This window comes from Dasypus novemcinctus, chromosome 5, assembly GCF_030445035.2.
Source record: "Dasypus novemcinctus isolate mDasNov1 chromosome 5, mDasNov1.1.hap2, whole genome shotgun sequence".
Lineage (NCBI taxonomy): Eukaryota > Metazoa > Chordata > Mammalia > Cingulata > Dasypodidae > Dasypus > Dasypus novemcinctus.
The window spans coordinates 78,420,156-78,438,692 of NC_080677.1; the positions used below are offsets into that span (position 1 = coordinate 78,420,156).

At 37.1% G+C, this 18,537-nt stretch overlaps 1 protein-coding gene across 1 annotated transcript in view; it reads right to left on the minus strand.

The window, feature by feature from the left end:
- The window catches only part of RELN (reelin), a 516,519-nt gene that overhangs the window by 361,866 nt on the left and 136,116 nt on the right, over nucleotides 1–18,537 (minus strand). The window contains exon 3 of the mRNA XM_058297120.2: nucleotides 853–988. Coding sequence (XP_058153103.1) covers nucleotides 853–988 — 136 coding nt within the window. The remainder of the gene's footprint in view (nucleotides 1–852; nucleotides 989–18,537) is intronic.

Genomic DNA, 18,537 nt, shown 5'->3' on the forward strand with positions numbered 1-18,537 from the left:
AGAGAACAGACAACCGGGGGCGGATTAAATAAATTAATAAATCTTTAAAAAAAAAACTTACGTGGAAGAACAGGAAGATGTTTTGAGTGAAACAAGCCAGACACTAAAGGACAGATATTGTATGATTTCACTGATATGAAATAATTAGAATAAGCAACCAAATAGTCATAATCTAGAAGTAAAAAACGTTACAAGTAAAAAAACGCTATGGGGAAAAAAAGAGCAGACTGAGAAAGATTAGGAGTGGTAATACTGGGGAGGAGTATATTCTGTATTGAGAGATGTCACCAGTCACGACGCTTGCAATATAATACAGTATTTAATCTATGGATGCTGTTGAAGGTGTTGCTTGCTACATTTGCTTGTTTCCTCATCATGAAAGCATATGATGGAGTAGTTGGCTTTTTATAGAATACCTGATTTCAGGGATCATGAATTACCTAACTTATTACATTTCCCTCTTGGCACCGCTGGCCAGAAAGCTCATACCCAAACTGTGGTCCTCCTACAAAAAAAACATATGAGACCTCATGGATGTCTGTGTACCAGTTTTCATCTATTTTCTAAACATTTATTTTCCCATTCCTTATGTCTTGATTTCTTTGTTTTTATTTTGTTGAGTAATTTTGTAAGCTAAAATTCAATTTAGAACTCTCAGGGTACAATTAAGCAAAAATAAACTGCTAAAGTTAATTTTTATATTTTGCTCTCTTTATGGCAATAAAACTAGTTGTTTTAAATTAAGGCCAAACCTGCCAAAATAATACTTCTAAATAGTTATCCTATACTCCAGGAGGAGCATAAATATTTACCTTCCTTGCATGTCACAGACATTGGTACTTTAGTACTTACATGAAATTTACGCAGCCAGTGCCAGCGGGTGGAGCAATCCAGACGAAGCTGAGGTTGGTTGTGGGCAGGTGACTCACATGAGAGGCCACCACACTGCACATGAACTGGTCACCAAACTGGTGGTCGGACATGATCCCTGAGGGACAGAAAGGAAGGGAGTTGTTATAAAGACAACAAAACAAAATCTCTTATAATGGCGTGGTATTTTCTGTGTATTTTTCATCAATGCAAAGACTTATTATGTCATTTGGCTTCCCCATAAGTTATATAATTTTCTACTATCTATTGCTAGAAGGAAAGTAATAATTTAAAACATTACTGTTAAGAAGTAGTCCTGAATTCATTACCACTGTATTTGCTTTGTTTTGATTTTGTTGATGCCGACCACCAAAGACCAGCAGAAACACACCTGCAGTCAGACAAGTCTGGGTTCATCAGAACCATGTGCAGCAGAGACCAAACACCGTGGGGAACTATGAGCCATCTCCAGAAGAGACAGTGAGGAGGACCTTGTTATCAGATTTGGGCTCGTGTTAGGTTACTTTGGGGAGCAGGGGGACCAACCACACAGGTTTGCCCAGGAATTTCCCAGGATTAGTCCTGATAATCCTGTGTCTCATGAAACTCCTCAAACCCAGGCAAACTGAGACAAGGGTCACCCCCCTGGGGGAGTATTCAGGGAAGTACGGTTTTGCTTCTGGATTGGGTATGTCAGATGGCGGGGGCAATGCTACGACTGGGTATCATGACAGCTTTTCCCTGGAAAGCATGAGGAATGGAGCATGGTTAATGATGTAACCAATAAAGCAGCAGCAGTCACTTGCGGTTTGCACCACATTCTTGCTTTTGTTTATGTTCAGACATGATTATGGACTGTCTTGTTTTTGTCTCAGACAGTCACAGAGTGGCCTTGTCTGAAGTTGATGTTCTGTAAAATTGTTTATGTTCAATCCAAGAGCATCACCGTCCAGCCATGAGTGCCAGCCAACTCCTAGCTGAGCTGTCAGGGGATGCTTTTCTTTTTAAAATAAGGGTAGGTTTTACCTCAGACTTAAATATTAATAAAACCATCACCAGTGGAGGATATAAAAAAAATCCCTCATTTCCTGGCTGTGTCACCTTGGACAAATGACTTGCTCTCTCTCATATATCCAGTTTCCTTGTCTATAAAATGGAAGTACTGTGTTACCTATATCTTATAGGTGTTGTGAGAATTAAATGGCCCAATACATATGAAAGTACTTAGTATTTAGAAGCGGTAGGTTCTCAGTAAATAAACCATATTTCTAAATAAATCATATTTCTAAAATATTCTATTCACACTATTTTCCTACTAAAAATCCTTAATGACCCCAATTGTCTCTAGGTGCATCATCCAATACAGTAGTCATTAGCTACATGTGGTTATTTAAATTTAGTTAAAATTACATAAAGTTTAAAATTCAGTTCTTTAATTGCACTAACATTTCTGGCACTCAAGAGCCACAAAGGACTAGTGGCCACCATTGGACAGAACAGAACACTTCCAACATCATAGAAAGTTCTATTGGACAGCACTGACGCATATGATAAAAATAAGGCTCTTTGGGTCTGCCGCCTTCTCCTCCTCAGCTTCAGCATGATCTGCCCCCATAACTTGCCCATCCCCTTGCATTTTACACAGCAAAATTACTTAAAGCACTATCCTCCACCTTTGCACAAGATGCACCCATCTACCTGGAAAGCTCTTTCTCTTCAACTACCGTCAACAGCCTGGGAAATCCTACATCAAGAATCAGCTCATTTTCTGTTTTGTTGAGCCTCTCAAGTGCCTCCAAAAAAACTCAGCAATTCCTCTTCTAGGTCGCTACTGAGTCTTTGTGTAACTCCAGTATAGATCTTAACTCAAGGCATTTGTAATATTCTGTTTACTCATCTTTCTCTATTTTAGTTCTTAAGAGCTAGAACTGGGTCTCCTAATTTACATTTCTATAGCACACAGCATAGAATACATAGTGACATCCATTATTCATTTTCTTTATATCTTTTGCTTTTCTTCTCATGCTTAAAATATCATTCTCAATCCTCAAGAATTTAAAATGTATTCTCCTATATTTTCTTCTCACTACTTCATTTTAATATTTACATCTTTAATGCATCTGAATTTTATTTTGATGTATTATATAACATAAGGATTTATTCATTTTTTCCTAAATGGTGATAGGTTCTTACCATTCTTTGCCTGGAAATATCATGAAGGCCTCGTCATAGTTTTCTCTGTCCCATGACTCACCCCTCTTATATCAAAATGACCTTTCTAAACAGCATATATGGCCATGCTAATACCCTGCTTCCATTAAAACCATTTCAATGACACCCTGGCAGATTCCTGAGAAATCCAAACTCCTTACCATAAGTTATACAGTTCAGAATGATTTGACCTCCTTCCTCTCTCCCTGCACTCCCTCACCATCCCCTATATCACAGCCATGCAGTCTTTCTCAAGCCCTGGTGGTGGAGTTACCCTCACACATAGTTCTAAGCATATGGTTTTTTCTAGATTTAGAAGGACTCAGAATTTTGCTCTCCTCCCACCCATCCTTTTTCTCTGCCTTGCTAACTCCTATATGCTAGTCAAGGCTTTGAATGATGTAGCCTATGTTTGACATAAATTAAGGTGAGTGATATACTGTGGCAATTTGATATTATTTATGAATTCCAAAAAGAGATAAATTATGTTTGTAAACTGGTCTGTTTTTCTGGGTGTGAGACCCTTTGATTGTATTAGATTCAGCTGAGATGCCTTCGATTAAATTGTGTTAAGATTAGGGCTTGGTTTTGACCACTAGGGCATGCAGGGTTGAGTCCCTGCCCCCTTGGTGGGCTGATAAAATAAACTCTTACACAGAAATAGACACACAAAAGTAGATACACAGAAGAACACAGAGGAAGAGAAACAGGTCCATAGACATGGTGGGGCCCAGGAAGAGAGAATAGCCTGATGATTTACAGCTGACCTTGTGAAGAAACCAGAGCAGCTGAGTCTGGAAAGAAATGAGCCCTGGCAAGAGAGACAAGCCTTATGCCAGCCTATAGATAAGATCAGAAAAAACTGGGCCCATGGAGCCTTAAGAGGAAAGAGGAAGGCTGAAACCTTGCAGATGTCTGCAGTCATCTTGCTTCAACACAAGGCAAGAGACAGACAGGTGAGAAAGTACCAGGTTGTACTGGCCAAAGAAATAAAAATCAAGATTATGTTTGGAAATAGCCTAATGATGCTTTTTGTTTTCTCTCATTCAAGTTTTTGTTTTCTAAACTGAATCTTGAGAAAAAGCCATCAAGCCAGAAAAACCACAAGGCTAAGGAGGATAACAGACTCCCAAGGGAAACACAGAGTGCTAGAGGAGACTCAATAGCTGTGACTCAGGAATTGCCACCCCACTAGAGTCCGGGATAAAGCAGGGAGTCTGTATGTGGAAAATAACACAACTGCAGGAGTCATCTGGCCAAAATGGAAAGCAAAAGTTCTAGCCACAATCTTGTGGGAAGGAAAATTAATCAAACAGGAAAGAGTTTCAGGAGTTTGAGCCTTGGTAAGAGGATTCATGTTCAATCTTTCCCCATTCCTCAAAACATCTCTTAGGAAATGACTCAAAGTCTAGACCACATATTACTTGATGGAATTTTACAAGATGGCAACCTTGCATACCTACCTTCACGTCCCACCCTGGCAGGATATGCCAGAAAACATCATTCTTGCAAAAGCCAACAGTCTAGAATGGTAGTTCTCCAATCCAGCTGCACAATGGCATCACCTGAATAGAACTTTTAAATACTGATTCCCAGAGAGTCCAAGTTAACTGGTCTAGGTTACAGCCTGAGTACTGAGATGTTTAAAAGCTCACCAAAAAATTTTAACATATAGCCAAGAACTGGCATTAAAAATGTGTCTTACCATTTTTCTTTGAAGCTGAAAAAATATGATAGTTCAAAATATTAATATCAGACAAAAAAACATTATGCAAAGTGAAGGAAACCAGACACAGAGTACTACATATGATTCCATTTATATAAAATGTAAATATAAAGCAATATACAAAGATGAATGGAGAAGATTAGTGATAACGTAGGTCTGAGGAAGGAATGCTAAGGAGTGTGGAGTCTTTCTTTTTGGAGTAATGAAATTGTTCTAACATTTTTGAGATGATGAATGTACAACATTGTGATTACACTAAAAGCCACTGATTATACACTTTGGATAGAATAGCCAGAAACAGCAGCTTTGTACAGTAGGGAAAGCAAAGAGAGATTGAGAGGTGAGAAATTTTCTTGTTTGCTTGTCTGGTTTTTGTCTTTTATTATTATTATTGAAGTAATGAAAATTCTCTAATAATGACTGAAGTGATAAATGCACAATTATGTGATTATAGCAAACACCATTGATTGTACACTTTGGATGAATTGTATGCTTTATTAATATATATCAATAAAATTGATCTGTTTAAAAAAATGTATCTTAGCAAAAATATCCAGAATTCAGGGCCTAGAGTAATACTATTCAATCACTAAAGAACAATATGCAGTTTGAAAGTACCTGGCAGTGTCTTATACAGAGACCCTAGTAGTATTCTTACTTCCTGTTGGGGATTGGACATGTCCCCCACCCCCCAAAGGCATGTTCAGGAACCAATCCTGGGTCCTGTGGGTGTGAGCCCATTTGTTAATAGGACCTTTGAAGATGTTAAGGTGTGCCCAAACTAAATGAGGGTAGGGTTTCATCCAATATGGTTGAAGTCCTTAACAAAGGAAACTGGACAGAGAGAAGCCACAGAGAGTAGCCAAACGCTGGAGGTGAATGGGTGCTGGAAGAGAAAGAAGATACTGTCATGTGCATTGCCACATGATGGAAAATCCAAGAACCCAAAGATTGCCATCAGCCAGCCCCAGAATGCCACAGTCTTCAGGAAGAAAGCATTGCCTTGCTGACACTCGATTTTGGACTTCTCCTAGCCTCAAAACCATGAACTGATAAATTCCCATTGTTTAAGCCAACTCATACTACGGTATTTGTTTTAGCAGCTGGGAAATGAAAAAACACTCCTGTTTTAGTTTTCTAGGCTGCTGAAAGCAATATACCATACAATGGATTGGCTTTAACAATGGGGATTTATCAGTTACATGCTTACAGTTTTGAGACTGAGAAAAATGTCTAAATCAAGGCATCATCAGATGATGCTTTCTTCCTGAAGACCAGCTGCCAGTAATTCTGGACTGCTCTGTCACATGACAAGGCACATGGCAGTGTCTGCTGGTCTCTCCCTCCTCTTCCAGATTTTGTTGCTTTCAGCTTCTTGCTTCCATGGCTTTCTCTCTCTGTCTGAATTTCATTCTATTATAAAGGACTCCAGTAAAAGGAATAAGACATACTCTGAACCACACAATGAACTAACCTCATGAAAACCTACTTAAAATAGATTAACTAACACAGGAATGGATTAGCTTTAAGAGCATGATTTTCTGGAATACATACAGTTACCAAACACCACAACCCCTACTTGTAAAACTATTCCAAACACGAATTCTAAGACCCCTTTTATGTACCTTCAGACCCTATAAGTGCGGAGTAGTACCTGCTTTTTTTAACATAAAGCAATGGCATATTATACTGTTACCACACCTTAACTGGCATTTCTTTGAGAATATCTAAAAGTTGGCCAGAGTTGCAACTAATAAAAATCTATTTATCTTGATTTCAACCAGCACATAAAAGAATATTTACAGAATCCCTATTTCGTATCAAATACTGTGCCAGGTCCTATGGAGGCATGTAAAAGTAATATAGGACCCAGTCCCTGTCCTGAAATAACTTGAGCTGAGAAGAAAAAACTGAAATAAACTTACATTCCAAATTAAACAGCTAGAAATTCAGCAAATGCTAAACTGGGTGGTATTGATGAGACATACAAATCAGGACAGAAAAAGTAATTAGTATGGACAATTATAATAACGACAGCTAATTCTTATTTAGCACTTACTATGTGCCTGGCAATATTTTAAGTGCTTCATGAATATCAACTTATTTAAGGCTCTTAACAGCCCTAGACAGTATGAGTTGCTATTTTCTCCATTTTAAAGATTAGAATATTGAGATATTTGGAGGTAAAGGAACTTGCTCATGACATCCCTCTTCTTTTGAAGAGGGAGAATGGAAGTGAGGAAAAAGCTAAGACTTCCCATATTTGTTTGACTGCAGGAAGCAGCATAATACAGTCAAGAGACTGTCCTACACCCATCCCAAAAAGCAGAGTATAACTGCAAGCAAGACAGTTCCATCCATCTGGCCACTAGGATCTAAGCCCCTTCTCAATAAGAAACAGAGTGGGCATCACCATCCCAAAATGCTCAAGATTGAGGAATGAACAAACATAAGAGGGGAATGCAACTATGGGCTAAAGTAGACTTACTACTATTCTAGCAATGGAAGAACTTGTATCATTGATATAAAGGCAGTAGCCATCAGTGGTTCTGAGAGGAGAGGGAAGAATAAGTGTAACATGGGGCAATTAGTGGACATTGGAATTGTCCTGCATGACACTGCAATGACAGATACAGGCTATTATATATTTTGTCAAAAATATAAAAATTGTATGGTGTTGAGTATAAACTATAATGTAAACCATAGACCATGGTTAGTAGCAATGCTTCAATATGTGTTCACCAATTGTAACAAATGTACCACACTAAGGAAGGATGTTGTTAATGTGGGAAAGTGTGGGAGGTGGAGGAGTATGGGAATCCCCCTATCTTTTTGATGTAACATTTATGTAATCTAAAACTTCTTTCTAAATCAATCAGTCAGTAAGAGAATGTCCTCACGGCTCTGTCACACACCAGTTACATTAGTTTGTCAGAGTACCCCTCTTAAGATCTGTCACCTGTAAAATGTAGGTCCATCATCACTAAGACCCTTTCTAGTTCCACAGCTCTCTGAATACAATTTAAATAAATGGGAGAAAGAAGGAAGAATATTTCACAAAGGGAGACATAGTAGGCAGAGGTACACATATAAAATGAGCAATAGAAAAATAAGAACTACCAAAATCAGCTTCCAATGTCTATAAAACACAATTTACTGTATCCACCACAGTGATGATCTTTCTTAATGGCTTCTGTGTCATGAAAGACATATACCATTTAATCAGTATATGTGATTTGGAAATCTATTCTTGGGAAAATTGGAAATTAAATTTGCTAATGAATTTAAATTTATGCTATTAATATCCTGCCACATGTTGGATAACAGGATGCATATTGAGTTTTTAATATTACTCAGAAAATGGAAACTATGATCCCTAATAAAAATAATTTGGTTACACGGTGTTTTGGAAGGAGACATATATAAAATATAACTATGTATAGTATCATTATAGCAAAGATTTTATTTTCATTGTTGGGGTTATGTGTAACTGTCATATGAGAATTTTTCCCCCAAAGGCTATACTTTTCCAAGAGAATTCTACTATAAGAGAAATTAAACATTTCCAGAAGTATGGCTCTTCTGATCTAACTTTCAACAAAGAAATGAAGTATCTCCAAGGTCTTAAGTTCCATAGAATGGATAACCAACTTTGTTTTAACAAGATTTAAAAATAGCGATGTTATAAACAAGTTTTTCTTTTGAATACTGTGTATATACATTTGGAAAACAGAGTATTCACAATTCATAATCTAGCTGTAACAGCTATTTAAAGCCACTAATCCTTTAAAAATTAGGGGTATTTTTAATTCATTAGGTCTATCAATTCATTAGATATTTCATTAAGATTCTTCTTAATGAAAATTATGGTTAAAGAATTGAAAACTATAGTGCATTCCCTTACCTACACTGTACTTCTGTTAAGATTATGATGCCTTTAATTGTTCTAAAGATGCTTCATGATCCCTTTTAAGACAGTGACACACATTTCTGTTCCTTCTCAGAAGTGATTTTCCTTGACAAGTCTTCAGTTATTTTAAGTTTGTGACTAAACCTTGCATGAACCCCATTTTCCCTCAGGAATACTTTCCTATGCTTTTAATGTGCATACCTTGGATTTTCAGAACTGTCACTAGAATTTGTGTGAACCCCATCTCTATAAAGCAAATGGAGCCTATCTAGTTCCAATGCTGAAGAGTTTATTGCCAAAAATAATCAACATAATGGGAACATTACACATTCATGTTGGGTTTAGTCTATGGTTTTTAGATAAAAATATGGATTACTCAAATCCATTGAGTTTGTAATTTGCTACAGTCATGTGAAAGTGCGTAGAAATATATTTATTTCTCGTGGGTTTCAAGAACTAAGATATCTGTGAATGGGATATTATGGAACAAAGGATATGTACACTAAGATTACAGAATTTTGTTATGTGGAAAAGGTAGCCTCCATATATAAAAATGATGAAATCTTAAAACAATTATTTTAATTTTTATTGCAAACATTTAAGAAAGTTAGGTAGAAAGAATTGTCAAGAAGTTTAGTAATATTAATAAAATATAAGATAAGGGAAAATATTTAATAGAAATAGGTTGTTTCTATTTCCTTTTATTTGTGTCACTTTGCTCTAAGGTTATCCAAAGGCTTTCATCACTTAGGAAAAAACAGACTGTTCTGCAAATCTAGTTTGGAAAGTTAGTGTTATGTTATAAATGAAAAGAATAAATGGATTATGGAGTTCCTTTTTGTAATTCTTTAACCTTTTCATTAATTCAAATATGAAAAACTGTTTACTTACAGAATTTGGTTCTTTATTATTTGCCTGCTTTGATAGATCAATATACTCAAATATTTCATCAAAGACAAACACTTCATATGCTGAAAAGTAATCACAGAACCTCCTGAAAATATCCTTACCGCAGCTTATCTGTGAAGTACAAGTCTAATAAAAAATTAGTATGAAAAGTGTAACTCTCAAGTAGTACTACAAGATAATAAGTAGTTCATACACACAGACACATGCACATACACTCTCTGTGTATGCTTATTTAATGAAGCATTGACTTGGGGGGGTTTTGTTTTCAGGTTTAAGTCTAAAAAGCAAAACAGGTACTAAAACCTTTTAAAAATAATTCTGGTATTGTATATCAATGGGCATAAGTTAGAAAATGTATGTGGAATTATGTTATTTCCACTCCTCTTGCCAGTTACATAAACAGAGCCTATTATAAATTAACCTGGTTTTTTTCTATACTCATTGAAGTTACCAAGATGAGAATCCTTGCTACTACCTTCTCCATTCCTCTCCCAGTACTATCATTTACTGAATGCCTTCTCTGGGCTAGGTGTTTTTCCATATTACCTTCTTATGACTTTTGGAAAGGCAGTAGCAGGTAAGGGTCAAGAAAAAAGACCCTGAATATACTCTATTCCTCAGTTTCCTCACCAGGAAAAAGGGGATGATAATAATAACAGGATGACTGTGAAGAGTAAATGAGTACCTGATACATGGCACTATGTGAGTAAGTGTTAACTGTTACTATCATTCCAATTTTAAAAATAAAGGAACCAGAGTTTGGTGAATTTAAATGACTTGCCAAGGATAATGGCATCTGAACTCAGGTCCATTCTCTATCTTACACTATCTTCTGGCTTCTTCTCTACATTGGTAAATGGCAATACATCAGTTCTGGGAAAGACCACTGTTCTGGTCCAGTAGGAATCTTGTCCAAATCCAATGGATTGAGTGCAAATCATTTGAGGGTGACTAGGAAGATGGCCCCTCCTCTACGCGCAAGCTCAGACACACAATCAAACACACACAATCTCAAGCCAAAGTCCTGACAAACAATCTCAGACCTAGATGAAGATATGAGTGGTCCCCTTTAAGTCAAAAGTTGGCAAAGTCAAATAGTCATACCTGGGGCTCTATGGCCACTAGGTCTGACAGAGTAATATCCTTCCAAAAGAGCTATGCAAGGTCTCTTGTCTTTAACTGAAGCTCTCTGAACTACTGGTCCCAAGCATATTTCTGCTGCCTTTCCTCCTAATGCCATAACAATTGCTTGGTCCTAGATAATCACTACTCAGAGCCTGCCCCCAGTTTTTCCTCACCTAAGTCACTACGCTGACTACGTACCCAGAACTATATTCTGCCCCATCAGGACACTGAAAAACTTTCTTTAAAAAGAAAAAAATAAAAACATGCCTAGAGACTTGCTTTGTTGGAATAACTCCAGGCTCTCGGTTTAATAAGTAACCTCCAATATGCTCAAGCCTGTCTCTCCTCGCTTGCTGCCAAAGAAATGCCTAGCTGAACTATCTGGGCAGTTCAATGCAACTCCAAAATCACTATGCAGCATCCTGGTTCAGAACTCTATTTCAATTTTCCAAAAAAAAAGAAGAAAAGGACAGTATCTTCGATAGAACAATAAAGTTCACATCTACAGAGTATTTAATGAAGCAGGCAAAGTTTTAAATGTTTTTCAAATATTAACTCATTTATTCATGAAAACTCCAATGAAGTGTTAATTATTCCCACTTTATAGATGAGGAAACTGAGGCTTATAGAAGTTAAGTAAATTGCCTAAGTCACTGGTCATTTGGGTTACCTCTAGTCTCCAGTCACTTTTTGGTGGTTTGACCTTGAGCAAAACTCTTTAGGTCTTAGGGTAGTCATTTAATATGTGGATAATTATAACATCTACTTAATAGAATTGTGGAAGGGATCAAGTCAAATAACTGACGTTGAGAGGATTAAATGCTAAATTAAATATAATTAGGATAGTGTTCATTAAATGTTAGGTATTATTTTATTTGTATAATTAAATTATATATATTAGTCCTTCTTCGTCTCTACTACACTCACACCCAACTCTCTTTTAAATAAGTAAATGAGTTGATGATCACCCAGACTGAGCATGAAACTCAGGTCAAAGCTACAAACAAGGAACATGGCAATCCTTGGCTAATCCAAGAAAGCCTCTGCCTATGGAAAACAGGATCTGGTTTTCTTAACTGCACATCCAAACTGGCTGACCTAAAAGAATTGCCCCTTGCAAGTCTATTTCTAATCAACTAGAAACTGCTACTTCATAGACACAGCTCCAGGCCTAATTGCTTTATCCAATATTTAATCCCATGATCTTAAATAACCCCATGGTCTTAAAGTTTCAAATGCCCAACACTTTAGAGGACCAGTGAATTCTTTACCCTTTCCCCCTGCCTTGACCATCATTGCCCATATTCCCACTGTAATATCAGTCAGTGAATTCATCCTGCTGTACATTTAGTTTATGGAAGTGTTTCTCAATCTTTTCTTATCATCTTCCATTTTTAGACATTTTTCCCTTTTTATCCCTTCCTCATGAAATTTTAATACTACAGAGATACTGTATATCTGTTTATATACTGCATGTATATCCATGTTTTATATGTAAAAAGAGTTCATATTTTTTGCTCTGCCAAACCAATATTTGCTCTTTTGGGAGCAATACTGCCCACATGAAGAATGTGCAACTCCAGGGGGCACTATTCACACAATAAAAGAAATGATGTCTTTTGAAGTGCTTATGCTGAAGCCCTGTATATCTATTGACATTCTCAGTTTCTAACCACAGAGTTCAATCTAGCTAATTGAAGGGATTTTAGAGATATTAGATAGTTTACCTAGGACTGCCAGAGAAACAACCTTGAGTGCTTGCTGAACAGAAAGTAGCAACATCCACCATTCACTGGAGTGGTCCAACATAATGACAACAGCTACTGTGGCCCACTCCTTGACACCAACCATGCTTGGAATGAAATAACAAAACCTCCACCGCAGCCATTCCAGAAAAATCAGAACTCTCTACTACTGCACTTTGCAGAATATTGATTATCCCATGCTTTGTCTCTACCTCATACTATACTCTTAAATACCCAAGTCTCATGAGCAGGGTCTGATAGGTGGGAACTAAGTCACATGCCTGCATCAGAACAAGAGAGTCTGGGAGTTTTATTTTGGGATGATGGCACTCATAGTGAGGGAAACTATATAAAATATGTTGGGCAACCATAAATGGGACAAATCCACTACAGAGAGCAAGGTCAAAGTATATTAAATTCTGGAGTTCTTGATCCAAGATTAACTAAAATAACTGATAAACTTAAAATGCCATGACCTTTAGGGCTATCTCCATGAACCTATACATGAAGTTTCCGACCCTTTACCTTGAATGAGCATTCTGCTACAGGTCCTTGGTCCTGAATTTTAAAAGATATTTGTTTTAAAACGTAGTAACGTTTAAAGTAGTCAATATTCTTGATGGACAAGAGCAAAATCTCCCCACACCCTTCCTGGATGGCCTAAAGGACTTCTTAAGGAGTCACATCAGGTCATAAGTCATGGCCCTTTTCTCTGACTTCAGATGGAAGGGAAAGGAAGGAGAAGGAAGGGGAGGGGAGGGGAGGGGAGGGGAATATGCAACAGAGACCTGACATATATGGCCTGAAAAGCATAAAATATTTACTCTGGCCCTTAACAGAAAATGTCTGCCAATCCTGGTCTAAACTGTCCCTCTGCCAGGATGAACCCCTTTTAATCATGTAATACAATGAGATCAAAAATCAACTCCTCCAACTCCTTCCTGCACCCAACATTAATGTTAGGAACATCTCCACGTTCTCAAAATATCCAGTGCATAGTTGTGCCACATAGTTGTGTTATGGACAATTGTATGTCTGTAACATTAGACTACGTTATGTGTTTTGAATTTTTTCTGTCCACAAAATCTACCATAGGCACATAACAAAGGTTTATAGACTCAACTATTGCTGAATAAAGGCATTGCCATTGACGTCCTATGTTATCTCAGTAATTTAAATAGCAGGAGCTCTCCGTGGTACTGAAAGGGCCCTGTCTACAGCTCCTTCCTCTTTTTTTTTTTTTTTTTTAACTTCCAAAATTATATTTGGAGATGTAAATAGAGTACAGACAGTATAGAAATCATGAGCAAAATCTGAAATGTATAGACTTGAACAGTGCAATTGACTAAGTTGTCCTAATTACCACATACATACTACCTTGCCTAAGGATCCAGAATAAACATTATTTATGCAGTACAATGCACCGTAACAGATAATTTGCTGCATGAAATTTAGCATATATCAGCAGATTTGAATCACTGACCATCAAACGAGCATAGTTAATTAAAATGTATCAGTGAAAAAAATTTAAGAGAATTTCTAAGATCCAGGGAAGGCTTCTACTTTCTTGACTGGCTCTAAATAGCATATATTGAAGTGTCGTCTTCTTTTTTTGTTGTTTCTTTTTTCTCTCTCTATTTTTTTTAAATGTTACATTCAAAAAATATGAGGCCCCCATATACTCCCCAGCTCTCTCACCCCACTCCTCCCACATCAACAACTTCTTTCATCATCATGGGACATTCATTGCATTTGGTGAATACATTTTGGCGCACTGCTGCACCACATGGATAATGGTTTACATTGTAGTTTACACTCTCCCTCAGACCACCCAGTGGGCCATGGCAGGACACACAATGTCCAGCATCTGTCCCTGCAGTACCATCCAGGACAACTCCAAGTCCTGAAAATGCCCCCCCATCATATCTCTTCTTCCCTCTCCCTACCCTCAGCAGCTACCATGTCCACGTTCCCCACATCAGTGCTACAATTTCTTCCATTACTAATCACATAGTTCCATAGTAGAATATCAGTTAGCCCACTCTAAAGCTCCTTCCTTTGGGCAGTCCAGAATCTTTTTGCTTTCCACAATTATCTCCACCAGCCTCCATCATGGCTGTTCAGACTTTTGCCCCTTCTCCAGTCAACTTCCTGTATATTCCTAATTAACTCTTTCCCAGTTCCTATTTTACTACAATTGTCTATATTTTGGCAATTGTATATATTTTGGCTAAGACGTTCATTGCTCACCAAATAACAATATGCTCCCTCACATTTCCCAAACTCTTTGCAGTTCAAATGGCCCACATGAATAATTCTAATCAATTATTCATGGGCAGAAATGAAATACTATTTCCTAGTTGAAGAACAGAAGAGAGAACATGAGTCCTCCATGTTCCTTTCTTCCCTTGTCTTGATGTTAATGGAGGCCACATGTTGAGATAGCACGCCACAAGAAAGAAATAGCCTAGATTTATGAGCCCCTACTTGGAGGACAAACACCCTGGAGAGCCACCCCACTCGTATCAGAATAAGTTAACCTGAGGTTTGGAAGTTAATTTGTTACCACAGCAAAACTAGACTTGTTTTAAGATATCCTGTGGTGGCTTGGAGTTACATACCCAGAAAAACATGTTCTTAATCTCAATCCATTCCTGTGAGTGTAAACCCATTGTAAATGGGAACTTCTGATGAGGTTACTTCAATTACGATGTGGCCAGCTGAATCAGAATGGGTCTTAATCCTATTACCAGAGGTCTTACAGAGAAGGTCACAGAGAGAGAAGACATTATAAGCAGCCAGAAGATGATGGAACCTTAAAGAGAAAGAAGATGCTGCCACGTGCATTTCCATTGCACTCCAATGACTGCAGGTCCACCAGGAGATACTGACCCCGGGAGGAAGCATGCCTTCCACCTCTGAAACCATGAGCAATAAATCCCTAAACTTAAGCCAATGCATTGTATGATATTTGTTTTAGTAGCAAAGAAACTAAAACACATCCTCTCAAAATCACAGTTATCACACTTCATTTATTTCTTGGGATAGTTAATTTCATGGTCAACTTGACTAAGTTACGGTGTCTCGTGTTTGGTTAAGCACTGCCTACTTGTACTGTGAGGGTAGTTAGGATTTGCATCTATAACCAGTTGATTGCACCTATAATCAACATAGGAGATTTCCCTTAGCAATGTGGGTAGTCTCCTCATTCACTCAATTGTAGGTCTTAAAAGTCAGACCTGAAAGTTTCAGAGGTCAGAAGAAGAATTTCTCCCTCAACATCAGCACTGCCAGAATTTCCAGCCAGCCAGCTTCCCCTGGGGAATTCTGTCTAAGGACTTCAACTTCATCTTTACTGGAATTTCCAGAGTTCAGACTTGCCAGTCCCTATGGGAATGGGAGCCAATTCCTTATAATAAACAAACAAATATAAGTAAATAAATATCCTGTTAATTCTGTTTTTTGGAGAATCTTGACTAATAGACTTCTAAGGCTGCTTTTCTCTTCTCCAAAATTTGCACTCTCAATAAAAAGACAACAATCTATTTACTTCATCACTGTCAAAAAAAGTTGTGATAAGTGTAATCTGTACAATAGCAACCAGAAACAAAGACTCTAGAGCCAAACTGCCTACATTCACACGTCAGTTTACCATATATTAGGTATGTAAACTCTCTGAGCCTCAGATCCCTCATCTGTGAAATACGGAATATAATGGTACAATGGTACTCATTTCATTGGGTTACACAGTTAATGAATGTAAAGTGTTTAAAACAATGCTTAGCATATAGTAAGTGCTATATAGGTGTTGGCTATTGCTAAAATATTGAAACTTCTTTTTAGGACCTCCAAATTTCTATCCATGTCTCTAAAGACCTACAAAAATCATTGATTTTTCCTGGTAAAAGCCCTTCATCCAGCAAGTCCAATACTTATTTTCTTACATAATTAATTATTAAAGAATATTAAAGCATACATAAAACCAAAATATTACAGAGATAGTTTAAGTCTGTATTGCATTAAAATTATTAATATTGCAAGCACTTTATCTGTTTAAGCCATGGTAGCAGATTATGTATCACAGGAAAGCATTGACACTTAATGAATTAATAGTGATGATTAAACACATTTCATCATATTTTCAGTTCATCTGATTCTGAACAGTGCCTGCATAAGGGAAATACTGGTACGGGTTCTTATAGATAAGTCACAGGAAAAATTACTTTCATCATGATGTATACAACTTCCTTTTAATTTTTATTAAAATTCACTCACCACTGAGGCAATAAGTTGAATACTGAGTAAAACAATGAGTTCTACATATCCCTTGAGGCTAAATTATCACAAATGTAGCTTTAGAAATTCTTAAATTCCCTTTATATTTAAAATAGGAAAAGGAAAGAAAAATACACAAGGTATTAAAGTTTTTTATAATCTATTAATTTGAAATTAAAAGGAACATATTGGTTTGACTGAAAATGATACTGGAATTATTTGGATACACATTCACTTGAATTATATCAAAAAAGATTCTACAAAGGGCAGGTTATTTGTTAACAAGCAAATTTAGCTTTGCTTCTCCCTTGTAGTTTTCATTTACTTTTCAATAAATTATGACTCACTATCTGATTCCTTTGAAGTTTCTTTTTTCTCATTCTAATTCTGTCATTCTATAAACCAATCCAAATGACTATATTCTTGCTACAGTTTCTTTTAGGCTTTATGTAGGATCATTACCTTTAATATAAATTTATAAACATATATTGCTTATGGTAGTGATAAAGTTTAATCCTTTCTCATTCATATCCCTTGAGGGAAGCTAATTTAATTTTAGACTTGAAAATATTTTACATATAGTTTCTAATTTAAAAGGCAATTACTCGAACATTTTTTTAAAGAATTTATTTGTATATCTTGATTCTTAAGTGGGAAGAAGGTATTAGACCTTTTATATTTAATATCAAATTCATAATTTTGTAATGTTATATATGTATATAATTTATAAATTAAAAATAAATAAATAACTATATGGGCTTGTTTTAAAGTTTTACAAATAGAGAAATCCAGTAAAATACATTTGGCTACAATTGATTGAGAGACTTCAGTAGGGCATAGAGGGAATTAAGAGATTAAGAGATTTAGTGTGAAAAATCCATCTCCCTTGTGACTTTCTGCAAATGAGGGAATTGTCAGAGTCTCAACTCATTCTCCTGTGGTCAGTAAGGAGACACCAAGTATAAGAGTGATGGGAGGAAGAACAGGAAAGGTTTTGATTTCAGTCCACTCCTATGCCCTTCAGGGAATAAAGGGGGACATGCTAGGAGGAGCCCAGCGGAGGTCTGAAATCAGCAGTGTGTTCCTGGCTGGTCTACTCTGGAATTGTGATGCAGCCTGACGATGCTGCATTTCTGCCAACAAGGGCTAAGGATGTCTTGAGGGATTTATACAATTGAGAGCTAGTGCACAAATATTGATAATGCGCAGTAGATTACTTTAAGTATCATAAAAGATGTATACATTACTTTGAGAGCCCAAAGAGACAGCAAATACATCTAGTTGGGAAGGAGAATCAATAAACTACTACAGCAGTATTTGAGACAGGTTTTAAAAGAGGAGTAAAATTCTCTGAGTATTTTGCAGAGCAAAAGGAACAGCATGCTTCAAGTGAAAAAGTGCTGGTCACCTTGAAAGAACAAGAAGTACAATGCGGCTGGAAAACTGGTATGCACAGGCTGGACAGCAAGGGAAAGGGCCAGTAAGATAGGAGGGACCAGAATGGGGGGGTCCTCAATACCTCCCTTAAGAATCCACACTAATGAAGACCCAATGAGAGTGACCACCGGAACTTGGTGTACAAATAAGGAAAATATTCAAATGCTGGTGGCATGTGAAATGGATGGGCACAGACCAAAAGAGAATTGTGGATGATACCTGGAAGACTGCTGAGGAGACCAGGCAAGGCAGGAGAAGCACTTGAATCTTGTGTTAGAAGGAGGGTCTGAAAGGGCTTTAGTTCGAATCAGTTGCTTTATGTCTTAAGA